At 43.3% G+C, this 19,446-nt stretch overlaps 1 protein-coding gene across 4 annotated transcripts in view; it reads left to right on the top strand.

The window, feature by feature from the left end:
• Positions 1-19,446, top strand: part of pola1 (polymerase (DNA directed), alpha 1) — a 36,283-nt gene that overhangs the window by 3,856 nt on the left and 12,981 nt on the right. For all 4 annotated transcript variants that reach the window (XM_057013482.1, XM_057013481.1, XM_057013480.1 and 1 more), the window contains exons 12-35: positions 50-163; positions 242-316; positions 384-522; positions 598-752; positions 838-922; positions 1,015-1,076; positions 1,178-1,267; positions 1,355-1,471; positions 1,539-1,714; positions 1,801-1,930; positions 2,043-2,162; positions 2,237-2,327; positions 2,440-2,564; positions 2,663-2,812; positions 2,938-3,060; positions 10,479-10,511; positions 10,631-10,723; positions 10,815-11,020; positions 11,095-11,227; positions 11,307-11,438; positions 11,567-11,741; positions 12,221-12,399; positions 13,903-14,034; positions 17,903-18,019. In XM_057013482.1, coding sequence (XP_056869462.1) covers positions 50-163; positions 242-316; positions 384-522; positions 598-752; positions 838-922; positions 1,015-1,076; positions 1,178-1,267; positions 1,355-1,471; positions 1,539-1,714; positions 1,801-1,930; positions 2,043-2,162; positions 2,237-2,327; positions 2,440-2,564; positions 2,663-2,812; positions 2,938-3,060; positions 10,479-10,511; positions 10,631-10,723; positions 10,815-11,020; positions 11,095-11,227; positions 11,307-11,438; positions 11,567-11,741; positions 12,221-12,399; positions 13,903-14,034; positions 17,903-18,019 — 2,952 coding nt within the window. The remainder of the gene's footprint in view (positions 1-49; positions 164-241; positions 317-383; positions 523-597; positions 753-837; positions 923-1,014; positions 1,077-1,177; positions 1,268-1,354; positions 1,472-1,538; positions 1,715-1,800; positions 1,931-2,042; positions 2,163-2,236; positions 2,328-2,439; positions 2,565-2,662; positions 2,813-2,937; positions 3,061-10,478; positions 10,512-10,630; positions 10,724-10,814; positions 11,021-11,094; positions 11,228-11,306; positions 11,439-11,566; positions 11,742-12,220; positions 12,400-13,902; positions 14,035-17,902; positions 18,020-19,446) is intronic.

The raw sequence follows: 19,446 nt of genomic DNA, 5'->3' as shown, positions 1-19,446 counted from the left end.
GTGGGGGTCATCTGGACTTGCTTCACCATGTTTGTGCTTCTGTGAACAGAGAGTAAACCCCAAAACTGGGGAGGTGTCTGACACGCCTGTAGGAATGATGGATGTCTACCAGGAGTTTAATGAGCTTTCCGAGAAGTTCAAGATCATGAAATACAAGTCAAAGGTCAGAATTACCAACTGCTGCTGCCTAACTTTCTGAGACACGAATGTAACTGCTGCTTGTTCCGTTTCCTGTTTTTAGAAAGTGGAGAAGAACTACGCATTTGAGATTCCAGATGTTTCCAGTCACGGCGAGTACCTGGAAGTCAGATATTCTGTGAGTAGACAGGCACAAATATTCTGTGTGGCTATGCAGTAAAAGTGACGAGACTTGTTATTCACAGGCTGAGTTTCCTGCACTACCTTCAGACCTGAAGGCCTCAACATTTTCTCACATATTTGGGACCAACACCTCCTTTCTGGAGCACCTGCTGCTCAGCAGGAAAATTAAAGGCCCGTGTTGGCTCGACGTCACGACGCCACGTAAGGACGGAATTGCTCTACCATTATATATTTATTAACAGTTATAGTGACCCAATGTGCACATTCTTCTGTCAGAGCGCATGAGTCAGCCCGTCAGCTGGTGTAAGGTGGAGGCTCTGGCCCTGAAGCCTGACTTGATCAGTGTGATCAAAGACCTGGTGCCCCCACCCCTCACCGTCATGTCCATCAGCCTCAAGACAGTGCAGAACCCCAAAACGCTCCACAACGAGGTTGGAGTGCACAGTCGGACATTGTTTCGTGCTCTTAAATAAGGATTTGTTACCTAATGCTGGTTTTGCTGTTCTTCCTCTCTAGATCGTGTCCTTGGCAGCTCTCATCCACCATCAGTTCCAGATGGACAAAGCTGCGCCCGAGCCTCCATACCAGTCACATTTTTGCGGTCAGATATTTATTTTTTTTACCGTGTAAACTGAGTCATAAATCCAGGAGAATGAACATGCCCTCAAGTGTCAGTGTTTGCTCTGTTTGCAGTCATCAGTAAACCATCAGACTGTATCTTCCCATATGATTTCAAAGAGGCCGTGAGGAAGAAGGTGAGTTTGGATGGGGCTAAACTTATTTGTACTGGTCCAGATTACATCAGTCAGTTGAGTCCAGAGACTTTACTATTTCACACCCCTCTCTCCCTTTTCAGAACGGAAAAGTGGAAATAGCCCAGACAGAGCGAACTCTGCTCGGCTTCTTCTTGGCAAAGATGCACAAAATTGACCCTGATGTGCTGGTGGTGAGTAGATAATAGCATGTCATCATCATTTTATGACATATAGGATTCACAGCAAAGCCATATATTTTGCTTGTATCTTTCTCTTAGGGTCACGACATCTTTGGTTTCGATTTAGAAGTGATTTTGCAGAGAATCAGCGTTTGCAAAGTCCCCCACTGGTCTAAAATTGGACGTCTCCGTCGGGCCAATATGCCCAAATTAGGGGTAAGAAGACTTAAGTGCTCAAAAGAGATTTATTTTTTATTGCGTTTTATATTGTTGTGTCGTTCAGGGTCGCAGCGCCTTCGCAGAGAAGAGCGCCACCTGTGGCCGCCTGGTGTGTGATGTGGAGATCTCAGCCAAGGAGCTAATACGCTGTAAAAGTTACCACCTGACTGAACTGACCGCACACATCCTGAAGGTGGAGAGAGTCACGGTTCCTCAAGAAAACATCAGAAATCTTTACAGGTCTGCTGGAACATTTTCCACCATCATTGCATCTTTTTCCCCAAAACATTTGTGTGTTGAAAAATGGGTCTGTGTTTGCATTTCAGCAACTCCCCTCACCTGCTTCGCCTGCTGGAGTTGACGTGGACGGACGCCAAGTTGATCCTGCAGATGATGTGTGAACTGAATGTGTTGCCTCTGGCCCTGCAGATCACCAACATCGCTGGCAACGTCATGGTTGCACAGTTTAATAATCAAACCTGATAGCAGCCTTTTGAATTTCCACAAAACACAGATATTGTTTTAATTTTGCTTTAATCACACATTGTCTCCTGTGGTTCCTCCACAGTCCCGGACTCTGATGGGCGGTCGCTCTGAGAGGAACGAGTTTCTCCTGCTTCACGCCTTCCATGAGAAAAACTACATTGTTCCTGATAAACCCTCCTTCAAAAAGACCCAGCTGGAAATGGTGAAATTGAAGACAGTCACAAAGTTTCTGTTTGCATCCTTTACACCCTTGACTCTTTTGCTTCTTCTCTTCAGGGTGAAGGAGAAGACGAAGGTGCTGTGGGGAAAGGCAAGCGGAAGAAAAAGGCCGCCTATGCTGGAGGTTTGGTGCTGGATCCCAAAGTTGGTAAGACTGGATTTTTTTTTTTTAGGGTTAGGGTTTTTTTCTTTGGTCTATTTTGTCTCATTGGTGTCTCATTTGTCTATTCCTGAAACCCCTCACTATCTTTCTTCTGTAGGTTTTTATGACAAGTTTGTGCTGTTGCTTGACTTCAACAGCCTGTACCCCTCAATCATCCAGGAGTTCAATATCTGCTTCACCACCGTGCAGAGAGAGGCTCACAACTTGCAGAGAAAGAATGAGGTGTGTGCGTGTTCACCTGTGGCACACTGGACGGAGATCGATAACAATGCTCAGCAAAGTGTCAGCACACACTTACTGTATTGTTTCTATGGTAACAGGAAGAGGATCAAGAAGAGATTCCCGAGATTCCAGATTCAAGCCTGGAGATGGGAATTCTCCCCAAAGAGATTAGGAAGCTGGTGGAGCGACGTAAACAAGTCAAACAGCTGATGAAACAGCAGGACATCAACCCAGACGCCTACCTGCAGGTACGCATTGTTAACTAGAAGGTTCCGGTTAAAGTCAGGGTCTTAATTAGGGTTTTACCTTCTCACCTATTCTATGACATTTGATCTAATCTTGTCAATCTAAACAAAATCTGATTTTCCATCAGTATGACATCCGGCAGAAAGCTCTGAAGTTGACTGCTAACAGCATGTACGGATGTTTGGGCTTCAGCTATAGCCGCTTCTACGCCAAGCCACTCGCCGCCCTCGTCACTCACAAAGGCAGAGAGGTGGGCCAAACTATTGCTTGACAATTTTCTTCAATGCTAAAAAAGATGAAGCAGGATACTAAACCTTAGACAGATACACTTTAACCACAGTAGATATTTTTCTCTTCAGCAGAATGAATAATTCTGTTATTTCAATGTATGTCCACACGATGACACTGTTGCCACATTAACACATGTTACCGGTTTCCTTTTTCCTTTCATAAAATTTGTCAATTAGAAAACTCCCCCACACATTCACTACAATGTACATTCTTTAAAATGAGTTTGTGACCATCTGTATTATCAACATCATCATATGCTCTCTTCATGTAAAGAACATAGGTTGTTTTTTTTTTTCCCCAGCCTACACATTTGGAGCCACATGGTGGTGTCCATATTACATGACATCAGTAGCTAAATCTGGTATTGTAAACAAACCCCACACACGGACTGTCTTCCCTACGTTTCTGCGGGTCTCATGTTCATTTAATGAGCTCTGACAGTACACATCCTCAGCAGAGGCAACAAGCGTTGCCTCAGGGGAGTCCTTCATTACGATCCCTTACACACTCATTGTGCGCTCTAATGGAGGGAAGGGCAGCAACTGTGTGTTATTTTGTCAGTCACTCGCGTCTCTGGCCACGTTATCTGGCTAAAAGGACTACGTTGTTAAAGAGGCACATTTGATTCCCTGCGACAGGTGCGAGTCTTCTCCCTGCAGATTTACTGCTTGTGTCATCTATCGTAGGTGGAAGGGTTAGATAGATTTTCCCATTATTCTGGCTTTATCTTTCACTGCAAGCAGTGTAACTTTAAAATATCTTTACTAGCCCAATCTTACAGGGTCTTGGAAATTGTTACGAGTGTCTCTTACGCACTCAACAGGTCAAAGAACTATTGAGATTGGCATTATCCCTCATATCTCATGAATTAAAAGATCAATTTGAAGGTTTTGATAAGTATTTTTCCCCAGGCATTTGAGTAAGAATAGCTGTAATGACACATGCTCATGATTTATAGGCCATTCAGTGGTTTCACATCCACACAGTTGGTGGTATTATGACAGATTGAAGAGAGATGCTTGACAAAGGCTAAGTCCAAACTGAAGGCACGATGTGCTGATTCGAGTCGCTGAAGGTGATACCTTCACATAATTTGGTTGTTTTGTTTTGTTTACCAGGTATCCATGTCTATTTATACTAAAGGCTGTGTAACCAGGAAGTCCCCCTATAAATAAGGTCTCGCCATTAATAAGTGGTTTAATCTTATATCTTAGACTCTATTTGAACAAAATCTGTTGTTAGGAAGCCATTTTGGCCCAGTTTCCAAATGTTAAACATACAGCAGCCAGAGATTCCTGGTAGTTTCCGTTTGTAGCGAGCCAGCTGGCATTAATGGCCCTTTTTTTAAGTGTGTTCTTGAGCACTGTGGTTGACAGCCCGGCCTCGTCTAATTCGTCACATTGGCACTCTATTTGCATAGCATGATTTAGGAGGCTTTTTATTTTTGTAATTGCGACATGTAACCCTGTCCGTGGCGTAAATCCACCCCTGCCCTTTGCCGTGCATCCCTCGTCTGCTCGGATGAAACACATCCTCCGTGTATTTATCGATTGGCTCAGCTCTTGTCTTTCTCCCACTCCGCTTTTAAATTGAAGCCTGAACCCCTCTAGTGGCAGGACGGGTCAGGCAACCGGGGTCTTCTTCACTGAGGGGGTGTTTCAGATGAGGGGATTGACAAATATTCGGCAGCGCCTCTTCTGATCGGTCTTGCCAAGCTAAGTAGGGAACTCCCCCTCTTAGCTTCCTTTTCATTCATCCGTGTTCCGTCAGTTTATCTCACATCTCTCTGGGTCTGCACATACGTGTTGATGTACATGTGTGTGCGCAAGTGCTCCTGGGTGAACTCTGCCCTTTGTCGGGCACCATTTGTTGTGGCCCTACTATGTCCTGGTATGTGTGGGTATTAAAGGGTGGGCTGATGGGTATTAAGGGGAAGGTGAAGGTTTTGGATTACACAGCCACAGATTGATGTCCCCCTTAACCCCTCAGCGTTATTTTGGGTTCTTTTGTATGTTCGCCAGAGAACAGTTGGGTGTAGAGAAACAGATATATGAACCACCAGATAGCTTACACGTGTGCAGTTAGAATGGACTTATGAATGCATTTGTCACGCCAGGAAGACTTTTATTGTCCATACTCAGACAAATGGTGAGAATCACAGAAGAAAGTATTCCGACAGCAACAGTGGTGGGTTTTTTTTTTGTTGTTGCTGCTGGTGTTAATGGTCCCAGTCGCAGCCAGTAGCATTTATTACCAGTCAAGGGAACCACAAAAGTGGCTTTTCTTGGAATGTACTTCCTTTCTCTTTACTGAATTTTAGTGGAAATAAGGTTGCTCCATTTTTCCAACAGCACTGTAGGGGTCCTAATTTTTCCACCTTAACATAGGTGTGTGTATGTGTGAGGGGGGGGGTTATGCTCGCTACTTAACAATTGAGAAATATTAACAGTAGAGGTGGTAGAGCACAGATTGGTTTGACCTTCTGACCCATTTGCCAGCGAATATGACAGCATTTAGCAGGTGTGTGTCTGCCGGGTGGGAGCAGGGGTGCGAGGGGGCAGAGGATGACTCCCCAGAGCCTTTCGGCTGTAATTGAGTCTCTGTCCTTGTGTTTAAAAACAGCCTGACAGGAGCTTGTAGTTGACATTATTGGATGGTATGCAGAGTGAGGGATTGAAGCGGGTTTGGGTAACAGATCTGAGGGTGTGGAGGGGTCAAAGTTTGGTTTAGGTTAAGCCTCTACGTGCATATGTGTACAAGAGTATGTGGACTTGTAATGAAGTCTAAGTAAATATTGTTGCCCCAGTGTCCCTCGTTCAGGTTCTGTATCATTCCATATGTCTCAAGAACCACAAATCATTTCTGCGAATTAGACACAGGAATATCTTAACCCCCAGTATTGTTGCACAAGTGCGTGAGTTGTGCCCTCATTTCTCCCATTCTGCGTCTTAATCACCCCTTCTGAATCCGAATCTCAGGAGTCGTTTTCCCATTTCCCTGAATTAGACGTATGAATATGTAAGCCAGGCAGCGCTGGCGTGTGTGTCAGCCCACTCTTGTATGCATTCTCATGTCAGGGGAAATGAGGGCTGCATGTTTCCATGGACCTGGAGTCCCTTTAAAGACCTGGCTTTACTCCTGATATGAGTGGACTTAACAAATAGTCACATGGGAACGGTGCTGCTATTTTGGCTATATTAGCTTGTCTGTGAGAGCTGACAGGAGATGGGTTTCAGTGTCTTTGCTGCAACTTTAGTAACACCTACTAATGAGGCCATGTGAGAATGGTCTAATGGCAGGGATTATAATTTATTACTGATGGATCTGACACATGGTGCCTGTGGAAGGACTTCTGAGAGAACTGTAAATAAGAAGATGATTAGGACATGGGTTAGCTGGCTTAGCATGTAGGTCGCTCATATGTGCAGCCTGCTTCCTAGATTTCAGTGTTTATTATAGCTACAAACTCCAGGCTTTTATTTTGAAAATTGACCATATAACATCTGCAAAAACTTCCCAACTTGTGAGATCTGCTCTGTTCCACTTCATCATAGCTATGGTCATATTCACCACAACTCCAGAGTTGTAACACAGCGTTGCCAATGGAGATAGGAAAATTGTGTAAGATGGCGCAAGTGTACTTGATAAAACATCTAGGTAACTTTTGTTGCCAACTAATATTGTCTGCACATTTAGAGAAAGGATACATTACACTTCATTAGTTAGTACAGTAATTAGCAGTTTAGCTCTACGTAGCATGTGTCAATTAATCTAATAGCAAATGAGCTTCAGAAACAAATTCACTATTTATATTTATGTCTGTCTAGATAAAAACAACTGTAAACTATAATTATTGATTTTTGGATAATTTAAAACTAAATTTAGGGCTTTTGTACAAAGACACCAAGAAAGATCTCACATATGTATAAAACCATTATGTGTTAAATATGCTGCAATTATGTCACGTAATGGTTTATTTTAAAGTGATAGCCATGCTCTTGGCATGTTGGAGAGTGTTGTGACTGGTACAGCTGGTGCCATTTTGTCCATATGCTGTTTGTCCCCTGGAGCTGAAGCATCCATGCGGGCTGCACTGAGTCCAAGACAGATCTTCCCCAAGGGGAAAATAAAGTGTATTATATCATCTCCTTTAACCAGGCTGTGTCAGGCTCTGCCAGCTACAAACTAACAAACATACAGGAGATACTAGCTACATTTACAGTTGGATTCCTTTGATAGATCCAGATTTAGACAGGGAGACCATGTTTATCGACCCTAATAATGGAGATTCAATTGGAGAAAATAATGAATGTCATATTGACTCCAAAGTCATGAAAGGATTTGTTGATACTTAAGCTATAATGTTACTCACAGGGCTAAAAATTCCCAATTGTAGCATACCATAATTAAACAAATTGTTGTAGCAGGCTCGTTGGTAAATGGACGCTCTTTTTCTTATCCAGCAGTTAGAGAGCGACATCAGGATTCATTTGCAGTCATGTTTCTGGCCACCTGCTGAATGCAAATCGATTTTTCTTTTTCTGTTTCTCCGTGTTTGGTGCTCAGAAGCCATTTTTCCTTAGTGCAGTTGTCAGGTCCTGGTGGAAATGGCTCCGTGAGAGCTTTGAGGTTAGACCAGTACATCAAGACTGTTCTGGACAGTGTAACAATGAGCTGAATTACAGTGAGGCTCTGGGTAAAGCTATTCAGAGCTGCACATTCAGGAAATATGTCTTATTTCATTCATCGTTATTACACAGAGGTTATTTCTGAGATGGTGAAAGCAATGGTGTGTTTTTGTTTGTCACCTGCATGAAGTTTATGAGTGATGTCTTTATCAAAAACACATAATCTGTGAAGGTGGATAAAGGTTCCACTAATAAGTTCCTGCTTATATGGTTATGGATATACAATATTTTTGTCTTTGATATGAGCAGGATATTCTCTTAACTCTATATTCTAAAACATTGCCGATGTTATGTCAAGGCCCTCCACAGCACTTTTTAACCAGTCACTAGAAAGAACCTGGAACATTTATTCAAAAATGACAGCCTGACAAAAGGAAACAGAAAGAGGAGGCCGACACGTGGAGAGCGAAACGGGGAACACATGAGTAGGACATGATAACAAGAACATAAATCCATAACAGATAAGGCCAACAAATAGCTCAGCAACAGCTGGGGAAAGGCGGCCATCACAACAAGGCTGCAGCACTCATCAATTATTATGACAGGGTGCAATAACACGCAGCTAATGGCCATAGCGCGTGTGCAGACGCACAGGTGCAGTTTGAAAAGCCCCACGTTAAAATGGGTTTAGGATGTAGGGGCAAGGTTTTATCAGATTAGAACTTTGTAGCTTGTGAAACGTATCAATTGATTCCTCTTTCTCTGGCTTAACTGTTCTGACATTATGTGGCTCAAGCTTCATCTGTGAGCAGCGTTGGCAGACTCCTGGGTGAAAGGGAGTAACCCTGCGCAGAGGAGGCGGGCTCACGCCATGAAAATATTCATCCTTTCACTCATTCATCCTTTCACATATTGAACATCTTAAAGAAATAACATAATTACTGCAGGTTTTTTATTGGCGGGCATCAGTGTGAGCAGCATGAACTGTTGGGGTTAATGCCGTTGCTCAAGTGAAGACATTCCATTTACCCTCACTGGGATCTGATTGCATTCATTTATAGAATATGTGAGTGTCGCTTTGTGTGCAGAAGCGCGCGTGTGTGCACACACACACACACACACACACTTACTCACTCACTACAGCCAAACTTGATTTGTTCCATGAAGCCGTCCATCTTTACAGAAGTGACAGCATATGGAAAATCAGGCTAAATGAGTCCACACATCAATAACATCAACATGTTCTCACCTCCCCTCCATCTGTGTCTCTGCCCCACATCCCTCTATTCAACACTTCTCTGCCTTTGCCTTCTGTCTGTTTCCCGGTCCTTCCACGCTCTGCTCCTGTCTCTCACCTCTTCTTCTCTTTTGTTATTTAGAGAGGCCACAGCTAGATTAATCATCCCAGGAACATTGTCAACACAGTATTTTATCTGTGCGTGTGTGTATGCACATTACTTTTCAGAATGTAATATGGAAAGAAAAAAAACTTTTCAGCCAAAATTTGATTTTTAGATATAAAAAGCTAAAATTAAGACTGTCCTGAAAAAGGGATGCATTGCCATCTGAACATGTTGCTAAAGCTCCAGCTGTGCCAGAGAGAATGACAGAAATGTTAACAGCTGCGTTGTTTGAAAGGTGCCTTTGGTGTCTCTTCTTCCAGAATCTTTCTCATAACACACTGAATTATAAGCCTTCCATTAGTTTTAAACTTTAAATCCATACTGATGGATCCAATATTTGAGATTTCCTTTATCCCTATTAATTCATTAGGCTTCCAGTTGTGACAGACTTGATCTTTTCTGACACTTGATAGCGAAGCAAACAATATTTCTGGCGTTAATCAGCGTCTTCCAGCGCAGTCCTCTGCCCGCCGAGACCTTGACCTTGACTTCAGTTTTTAATGGAGAAGCTGTTCTGTGAACTCGGCCTGCAGTACAGCGGTATGCAGCAGCCCATAAAGCATGCTTAAATCCCACTCTGGTTTCACAGAATGGAACTTCCCACCTCACCACCACCGATCACACCCCTTCCTCGCACTCTGAAATAGCCTCGTCCTTGTCCCCACACACAGCGCTCTGTGTGTGTGTCTGTGTGTGCGCACGCCTGTGTTTCTTTGTGTGTCTGTGTGTGCGCACGCCTGTGTGTGTGTGTGTGTGTGTGTGTGTGTGTGTGTGTGCACGCGCGCCTGTGTTTGTGTGTGTGTCTGTGTCTGCCTGCCTGTATATGCAGCTGGGGTTGATTGAGGAGCAGATTGCTGGTGATGGGTCAAACTGTGTCTTGTCTCCCCTGAGCCCCTTCAGATTATGCACCTCGTAACCCCCCCTGTTGGGATCCCTCTCCCGACTTTCTCTGATTCACTTTTCCCCTGTTCCTACACAAACGTCAACCAACCTGGACTAATAGAATTCCCTAATTTGTCCATCACTCACTCCATGGGTGATGGTGTGTGTATGCGTGTGTGTGTGGGTTGCCCTGTTAGGCTGTGTGTGGGTTGAAAAGATGTTTGTCACAGCATGCTCTCATAATTGCCCTCTTTGCCAATTATCCCCCATTTAAAAGTTAGTCACCTGCTCTGTTCAAGTGACCACGGCACAGTTAATAAACGCACACGTGCGCATGCACACACACACACACAAAGGAAAGCACATGAAAACATGGTTATTAATGAGCAAGCATTGCTGAAGAAAATGTTTGTGTGCTGCGAGGCATTTGCTCTTCATGCTTTGGTCTCTGCTTGCTCTTCCAGATTTTGATGCACACTAAAGAGATGGTTCAAAAGGTCAGTAAATGTAATGATCTCAGCTTACATAGGAGGAAAAATATATCTATCTGTCTATATCTGTATATATGTTCCTGTCTGTCTACATCATCCTGCATGTCTGCTCTTGCATGATTCAGATGAATCTGGATGTCATCTATGGCGATACAGACTCCATTATGATAAACACCAACAGCAAATCTTTGGAAGAGGTCTTCAAACTTGGCAATAAGGTATGAAGTAAAGGTTGTTTCTGACATTAAAAGTGAATAAAATTTAAATAAAAGCAGAGATTTTGGCTTGATGCATATGTGCTCTTTTCAGGTGAAGGCTGAAGTAAACAAGCTCTACAAGCTCCTGGAGATCGACATTGACGGCGTGTTTAAGTCACTTCTTCTGCTGAAGAAGAAGAAGTACGCAGCTTTGGTTGTGGAAAACCATGGCGATGGACGCTACACCTTGAAACAGGAGCTCAAAGGTTTGGACATCGTGCGCAGAGATTGGTGCGACCTGGCCAAAGAATGTGGCAAGTACGTCAAACGTAGCTTCGTCTCCAGAACATGTATTGGGGAAGAGTTTGCGTCACTGTCCGCTATCGTTGCAGCTATGTGATTGGTCAGATACTGTCGGATCAGAGCCGTGACGTGATTGTGGAGAATATCCAGAAACATCTGGTGGAAATGGGGGAGAAGGTAGCAGCTGGAGACATACCACTAAACCAGTATGAGATACACAAGGTGAGGATGTGGCTCTGGAGAGAGTTTTTTTTTGTTTTTTTTTACCTGCCTGCTCATTATTGTTTTGTTGTGGCTGTAGGCTCTGGCTAAAGATCCTCAGGACTATCCAGACAAGAAAAGCCTCCCTCATGTCCACGTGGCACTGTGGATCAACTCTCAGGGTGGTCGCCGCGTCAAAGCTGGAGATACGGTCTCTTACATCATTTGTAAGGTGTGTGTGACAGAAACAGACATCGTCTTTTCAGTATCCAGTTTAGTTGTGGTTTAACACCTAATTCTTGCTATTGTAGCCCAGCCCGGTGTCATCTGATCTACTGTTTACTGTGTGTTTTCATTCAGGACGGCTCCACGCTGGCAGCCAGTCAGCGAGCTTACACACAAGAGCAGCTCCAGAAACAGGAGGGTCTCAGTCTGGACACTCAGTACTACCTTGCCCAGCAGGTCCACCCTGTGGTGTCCCGAATCTGTGACCCCATCGAGGGCATCGATGGAGTGCTCATAGCTACATGGCTGGGTAATGATTGGCTGGATTTCAGAAAACTGACAAATGATAGAAATTAGCTATAAATCGATCACATTTTATGGTGAAATGTGTAAATAAAATTTAAAAAGGGCAAGCTTTTCTAATTAGTTGTGACGCCAGCATATTTCTTATTGAGTTACAGTTTATGGGTGCACTTAACTTTGAAAAGGAAACTGGCCTTGAGGTATTTCTGAGACTGCTTATTTCAATTGGTACTACTTAATCCCTCTTTAGGAATGTGACAGCATTAGTCATGATTCCAGTTTCACAGCCTCTTGACAGCTGAGGCACACAAGTATAGAAATGCAGTCATGCCCAAATTTACACCAGCCTAATAAAAGTGCAAAATAGATCTTTTGTCAGTTAATGACCATAAATTTAACCAGTGTGGATTGAAATATTTATTGCATCCGTGTGCACACTCTAATTCATACAAAATGAAAAGTGATAGGAGTTTGCTTCTGTACCAGGTCTGGATCCCAGTCAGTTCCGGGCTCAGCAGCAGTACCAGAGGGAGGACGAGAATCACCTGCTGGGAGTTTCTCTCCAGCTGACCGACGAGGAACGTTACAAGGACTGCGAGAATTTCACCTTCACCTGCCCACAGTGCGGCACAGACAACATCTGTGACAGTGTTTTTGAAGGAACCGTGAGTGGAAGTTTAACCGTAATAATCTCAACGGTTATTTGTCAGCGATGTACAGCTGATCTTTCAGGACATTTTTCTCGACAGGACGAGACGTTTGATAAAACAAACATTTAGTGTCTCAAATAGCTGCAGTAATGTTTAATAGGACATATGTAGCTATGGAGCAGACCAGTGAAAAGAGTTTTGGTCTGTGTGGATGTGTCCCACGTATCCACAGATTTGGGTGGGGCAATATGAGAAGGCACGTACAGAGTGGTTACTCAGCCACTTTGTTCACTTATTTAGTCTGGGTTCGTTGATGAAAATGAGGACCAGACACACCAAATGTAAAAATACAGCTTTTATCTTTTGGTGATGCTTTAATAACACATATCTAATGCAGCTTGGTGCGCACACACACACGCTCCCTCCTCCCATTTGTAAGGCCAAGGTTCTGCATATGTTTGCTTGTTATCAGCTTCTAATGAGGAGCAGGGCGCACAGCTTTTTCCTGTCTGAAAGAAGCTCATAAAACTGATGACCTTCTGTCCTCCACCGGTGCACATAACTGGCAATAAATTAGAAAGCTTTCTTTTTTTTGCCTTGCTTATGTAAGCAGAACACATCTGATTGCTGGTGTTAATTTTCCCACATTTTTTCAGAGACCGGAATGCCTGGTCGCAGGAAACCTGATAAGACAGGGAGTTGATTGGGATGGTCAACATGGTCTAAAAACTCAGTGAGAGGGGAGGACAGATCGGGCCTTGACTCCATGGTTGACACGGAGCCAGCCGTGGTAGGAGGAGGCAGGGATGGATGCTGAAGGACAGACAAAGGAGGGAACATGTTTGATGGAGAGGGACTCAGGAGATAGAGCTGAAGTTTCATGTTGTAACAAAACCTGCTTAGTGCTACGTGTTTTTCTAATCATTTATTCAGTCACCCTCCAATCGTACCATCTCACAATCACGAGAGAGGCAAGTTGCGGTGTGTGTTTAGGGAATGACATAAGGGGCATTAACGAGAGTAGGACACTGCTCAATATAATTCACCTGAACTGAAACTGGCAGAAATATTTGCAGCTACAGAATATGTAGATACACGTGATCTTTATAACTGTACATTGAAGCAGCCATTTTCCCCATTGTCAGCATGCCAGTTAAATGTTGTGCTTTTAAAGCCATTGTATTTCCAGTAATTGTTAAAGATTGGTGTGGTCTCTTTTTTCCTCCTGCGTTAACTTTACACCATGCTGTCAGATTGACCATTCAGAGGTGCTGCGGTCAACTTGACCTCTTAAAATTTACTGGTCCTGGGGGTTGTGTAAACCATTTACCGGTACTACTTTAGAGCTTGCAAGAAATTATTTGTGAAGCTGCACACTAGCTAAATTGCTGTTATTGAAGTGGTTCTAGTGCTGCGTCCCATGCACCTATGGTGCATTTCTATGTGCATATATTTATTAACAATGGTGAAATCTGGTGGCCTTATTGTGTTTATATTCCCATGCAATCCCTCTTTCAGGGATTAAACCTGGAGCCCAGCTTGATGCGATGCTGCCACATCCCCTGTGAGAGTCGGCCCATTGACTACTCTGTCAACATCTGCAACAAACTGCTGCTCGACATCCGTCGACACATCAAAAAATACTACGCTGTGAGTATTTGTGTGCCAAGTTTTTAGAAATGTGCTAATAAACCACCAACTCACATTCACTTAAACCAACATGCTCAGAAAAATACTGTGTTTTTGGACTTGCAGACCACTAAATGGACTTCCTTTAGAACCTAATGGTGGACTTTGTGTTGGATAGTTCATACCCACCGTTTTTTCTAACTTTCAATCTTGGTTGCCTTACTTGTGAAGATCCAGAATTACTTAAACAAAAACTGCGGTTTTTGGGTTTGCAGTGTTCAGCAAGTGTGTTGCTGTCTGGAGCAGGCAATTTTATCACCATCATCTTGATTTTTTCATGTTAATTTAAGCTAAATGATGAGTGCCATCTCAAAATTTGCCTAAATATAGCCCAAATGTAAATTAGCTTCTGAGGAAATGCTCTAAAATGCAGATGAATCCTTCATTTCACTGTCATTATTAGTTAATTCATCAAGATGAGCTGTTGGTTTCAATAATTATTTAGTTAGGTGCCATTAAATTAAGGGGGCACAAAATGATAAAACATGCGAGTTTGTCATTTGTCTATGTTTTGTATTATTAATTGATTAATTACAAATGTTTCAGCCTAATTTAACACAGAAAATGAAAGCCCATTAATACAAATGCTACTAATTCAGTTATTTTAATATAGAAGCTACCTGCTGAAGGCTGCTTGCACATTCTGCTTGTGGAGTGTTGTTCATTTATGTTGCCACATTGTTTGCAAGCTGATACCCAGAGACCCAAAACACATCACTGGATTCCTTTTAGGATGAGTGGAATCAGGTTTAGGCCAAGTTGTCACTGTCCTCAAAGTCTGATATGATGTAAACTGGATGCCTGTGTTGTCTTTGAAGAGTTCTCTCACTTTAGTGTGTAACACCTTGAGTAAGTGGAATGCACCTTTGCATGTGTGCACATGCAAAGGGGGGGGGGGGGGGGGGGGTTACTCTCCCACAGTGCTGAACAGAAATCAATTAGTTTGGTGAATAAGTGGGGAGTAAGCCCCCTCAAGCTCTTTGTCATGATGTGTGAAACAGCTGCTACCACTGAATACTTACACCTCACACAGCAACAGACACACACACACATGAACACGAACCACTGGAGTCTGAACAGCAGTGGACACAGCACACACGGCAGGGCACTGAAGATGGGTAATATTGTGTAATTAAGGATTCCTTTCAGGCTGAGGGAGAGTTCAAATAGAGTTATTTGTCTGGCCGGCTAAAGTGAAAGCTGTGTGCGTGTGTGCGTGCGTAGAAGCCTTGCATGTGTTGGCGTCCCAAGCAAGGACCACAGAAACATTAATCATTAGTGAAATTACCTCCTGCTCCCCCCACTATTATCAATAAACCAGCACCCTGAGAATGGGCAAACACTCGTTCACTCCTCACTTTATTTCACACACTCACACGCTGTTGTCATCCTCTCATCCTGCCCCTTTTGGCAAAATGTGAGATTTGCTCGTTTCCTGAACGACCCAATACTTGTCACCACCCCAACCACCGTTGCCATGGCATTTAACAAATTATTGCAATTACCCTCGTCATGTGGGTCGCCCCTGGAAACGGGCTGAGGGGCAAGAGAAGAAAGGAGAAGGGAGAGAGAAAGTGAATGAAGACCAGAGGAGGTGATAATCCTGTTTTGAACAAAAGGTCAAATTGTTGAATAGAGACGCTTTGATAAAGCGGAGGAGGTACAAAGTGGGACCTTTCGAGCTCTATTTTGTGCGAGTGTGAAAGAGAGAGACGGGGGAGTCGGTGAAGTAAAACTGAATTTTTTTCTCTGGTTCACTTAAGAGCAGAAGTATCAAATGCCGGAGAACAAAAGCTCATTCTGGTCAGGTGGATTCTTCCAGTTCAGGAGTCACGTTGGTGAACGCTTATTAAATTTGGTGCTGTAAACAACAGAGCTGAAATTAATAGACATTTGGCAGAAATGAACATTGGCTGCTCTGTTTGAGCAACTTTGACAGTTGATGTAAACTGGATGCCAGTTGTTTCCCTCTGTTTTTAAGTGCTCTGAGTGCATCAAGAGACAAGATCTTCAACTATAAAAGCTATTTAAATCAATCAAAGGTGAATCCTTGAGCACCAGTTAGGCATTCCATCAGTGATTTAAATACAGCATTTGTAACAGATTTGTAAAATTTCACTATGTGTTTTTTTTTTTTTAATCATCACATCAAATCAAAAAATTTCACAAAAGTATACCCCACTCTCTTGAATCCCATCGACAGTGCAGAACACCACTGCATTCTTGCCTTTATGGTCTCGCTCTGCAATGGAAGAGAGTGTTTCATTACCGTCGTGGGCTCCATAAAGGGAATTTACAATCGCTTTGAATATCAAACTATATCAGACATCACTAGAGGGTCCGCTCCGTGGTGAGCCCTGTCATGGCGCTGCCTTGTCTGTGTTGCGTTAATTACGTGGAACTCTTTTGACATCTGCATTCAGCATGTCAGGTATCCACTGCTATAATTATGCAATTATGGTCCTTTATTCTTCGATTGTACACCCCCACCCTCACTTCCCCGAAATGCCTCAATTATATATTTTTTTCCTTCAATGCTGTGGGTTTTTTTTGTTTTGTTTTTTTTTGCCCGCACAGGATCTGTTGTAGTTTATTTGAACATTTTCCTTCAAAAGTGGCTGTTTTTATGAGCAAGACCCATCGGAACCAGTATAAATACATAAAATGACAGTAATCAGGTAGCCACACAGTGACACACACACTGATATTCCCATGATGCACTGTCCCTTGCCCAAGAAAATCAGGTGTTTGGATAATTAGTGTTGACGCTGGGGATTGTGGGTAAATCTGTGAACTCTTGGATTGCTCTAATTGATTTGGGACTTGGCCATGTGCATGTGTGTGTTTGGTTTTAATTAAGAAGGGATTTTTGTGGGAAAGAGAGAGATAGCTTTTATAAAATTTGCGATTTTAAAAGTCTATTTCACTTTTTAAGCCTGGCTTCCTCTGGAACAGGCTTCACCAACTTTAGTAAGCTTATCTTTTTGATTTGACGAAGTTCCGCAGATTTAAATTCAAGTTTGTTTGGGTTCTCTCTCAACACCTCAAGGGAGAAAAAATCTTTAACATTTCTTTTATGGCCACCGCAGCTGCTCAGAACTGATCAACAGATGACAAAGCCCAAGAATAAAAATCAATCAGAGGAGCAGCACCTGCCTGTCTTTGTGTGTGGTCTATGATGGAGAAATAGGTGCAGTGGTTTGGAGGGGGGAGGTGGGGAAAAAGCAGTGGGATGGATGGATGGATGGATGGATGGAAGAAAGTGGGAGAGGTTCTGATGATGTGGGACTAAAGCTCTGTCATTAGTTGGGCATTAAGCCCCTCTCCGTTAAACCCTCTGTAGTAATGACCGGGGTAGAGGCATCGGGAAGACGTGGGTAAATTGAGAGGGTTAGTCCAAAGCACCTGCCCAGGGTCACTGTCTCACCCCAGGGGGTCCTAACTGCTGCTGTTTTGGCTGTCCATCGCTCTGCCCGCAAAGAGCAGGGCGCTGACGCACAGCAGCTGGTGGTGACTTGCAAGCTCTTGTTGCAGTTTTAATTTTCCACCCCCTCACGTTTTTCCCTTTATGTTGAGTTTTCTTGTCACTTTTGTTGTGTGGAAGCAGCTAAAGGGGAGCATCAATCTTCAACAAAACTGTTGCCAGAGTCTCAAATAAATTAGGGATTTCACAAAAAGTTTAGCTGGACCACTGCTGTGAATGTGTGTCTGATGTAGCCTTCGGTGTCATGATAAGTTTTGTCGCATATATGATCTAAATATAAATCGCATTCTTCATTTAGCTGTAAAGTTTGTTATAGTGATGCATCTGATTGTTCTGCTGTCACAGGGCTGGTTGGTGTGTGAGGACCAGGCCTGCCAGAACAGGACCAGACGTTTGCCCATTGCCTTCTCTCGCCAGGGACCCATCTGCCCCGCCTGCTCCAGAGCCACCCTCAGACCTGAGGTCACACACACACTCACACAGGAATAAATGAAAAAACACTCATCTTGTTTTGCAAAAGGTCAGGCTCAAAGCACAAAGCTTATATATTTTTGTCCAGCTGTTAGTGCTATAGAGCCTAAATCTTTCCTTATATTTGCTGTCCATTGGTAATCTTTACTGTCATGTTTCATATATATAGGTGTGTGTGTGTGTGTGTGTGTGTGTGTGTGTGTTGTGTGTGTGTGTATACACCGTATTTTCCGGACTATAGGTCGCACTTTTTTTCATAGTTTGTCAGGGGGTGCGACTTGTACTCCGGAGCGACTTATATAAATACATTACAGAATTTCACATGGTCGTTATTTTCACACTGACAACCACAAGAGGGTGTTCTAGGCGTGTGTACTGAGGAACGAGTTCCTTTAGTGACGCAGAAGAAGAAGCGGTGCTTCGTCTATGGAGTTAGACTTGATTGTTTGGTAAACTTGCTTGGATGTTCTTTATGCTATAGTTATCTGAATAACTATTAATATGTTACGTTAACAAAGCAGACACGTACTCAGTTCGTTGTGGGTCATGTACCTGAATTTGTTACGTTAGCATACTGTAACGCTATTGCTAATCCATGCTAATGGATTGCTAATTGCCTTTCAAGATGAAATGTATGTTCTTGGTCTCGGATTTTATCCAATAAATTTTCCCCCAAAATGCGACTTATTGTCCAGTGCGACTTATATATCTATTTTTCTTCTTTATTATGCATTTTTTGGCTAGTGCGACTTAAACTCCAGAGCGACATATAGTCCAGAAAATACGTATATACACATATGTATAGGCAGATGTGTGTGTTTGTGTCTCTCTGTCGTGTGTGTGTGTGTGTGTGTGTGTGTGTGTGTGTGTGTGTGTATGTATGCGTATGTATGTACCTGTGAGAGAGAGAGAGACACAAACACCCACATCTGCCTTCATGTCTTCATCAGCCAGTCCAGAGCTGGTAGTTAAACCATTAAAAGCATCTTTCCCAGTGCTGTTAGTTTGACTACTGGATTTAGAAACACTCTTTCAGCAGCCTTTCAATTTGCCCATGACAGTTCAATCAGGCTCTTTTTTTGTCCTTTTTATCTGCCCCTCTCTCACCAGTCCTGTCTCAACTCTAGCTTTAACTCTCTTGTCAGATTTTTTATTCTTTTTGTATCTGGGGCGCTTCGCTCTTGCCTACCCCGCCGGCTGCTTTGCTGGGGCTGACTCTGTGGCGACAGGTTGTAAACCAGAAGGCCAATTTTTGCTGTCACTGTAGCCACTTAAGCAACCATTGCTGTGTCTGAGGGCCGTGGCACTTTAAACCGCAGTACTGAATAAAACATGTGCGCCCCATTCTCTGCCCTAAAAACCTGCAGTCTTTTTATTTTACACATCCCATGACCAGTGTCCGATCTCTACATTCTGTC

Source organism: Takifugu flavidus, chromosome 17 (assembly GCF_003711565.1).
Source record: "Takifugu flavidus isolate HTHZ2018 chromosome 17, ASM371156v2, whole genome shotgun sequence".
Lineage (NCBI taxonomy): Eukaryota > Metazoa > Chordata > Actinopteri > Tetraodontiformes > Tetraodontidae > Takifugu > Takifugu flavidus.
This window is presented reverse-complemented; position numbering and strand designations above follow the sequence as displayed.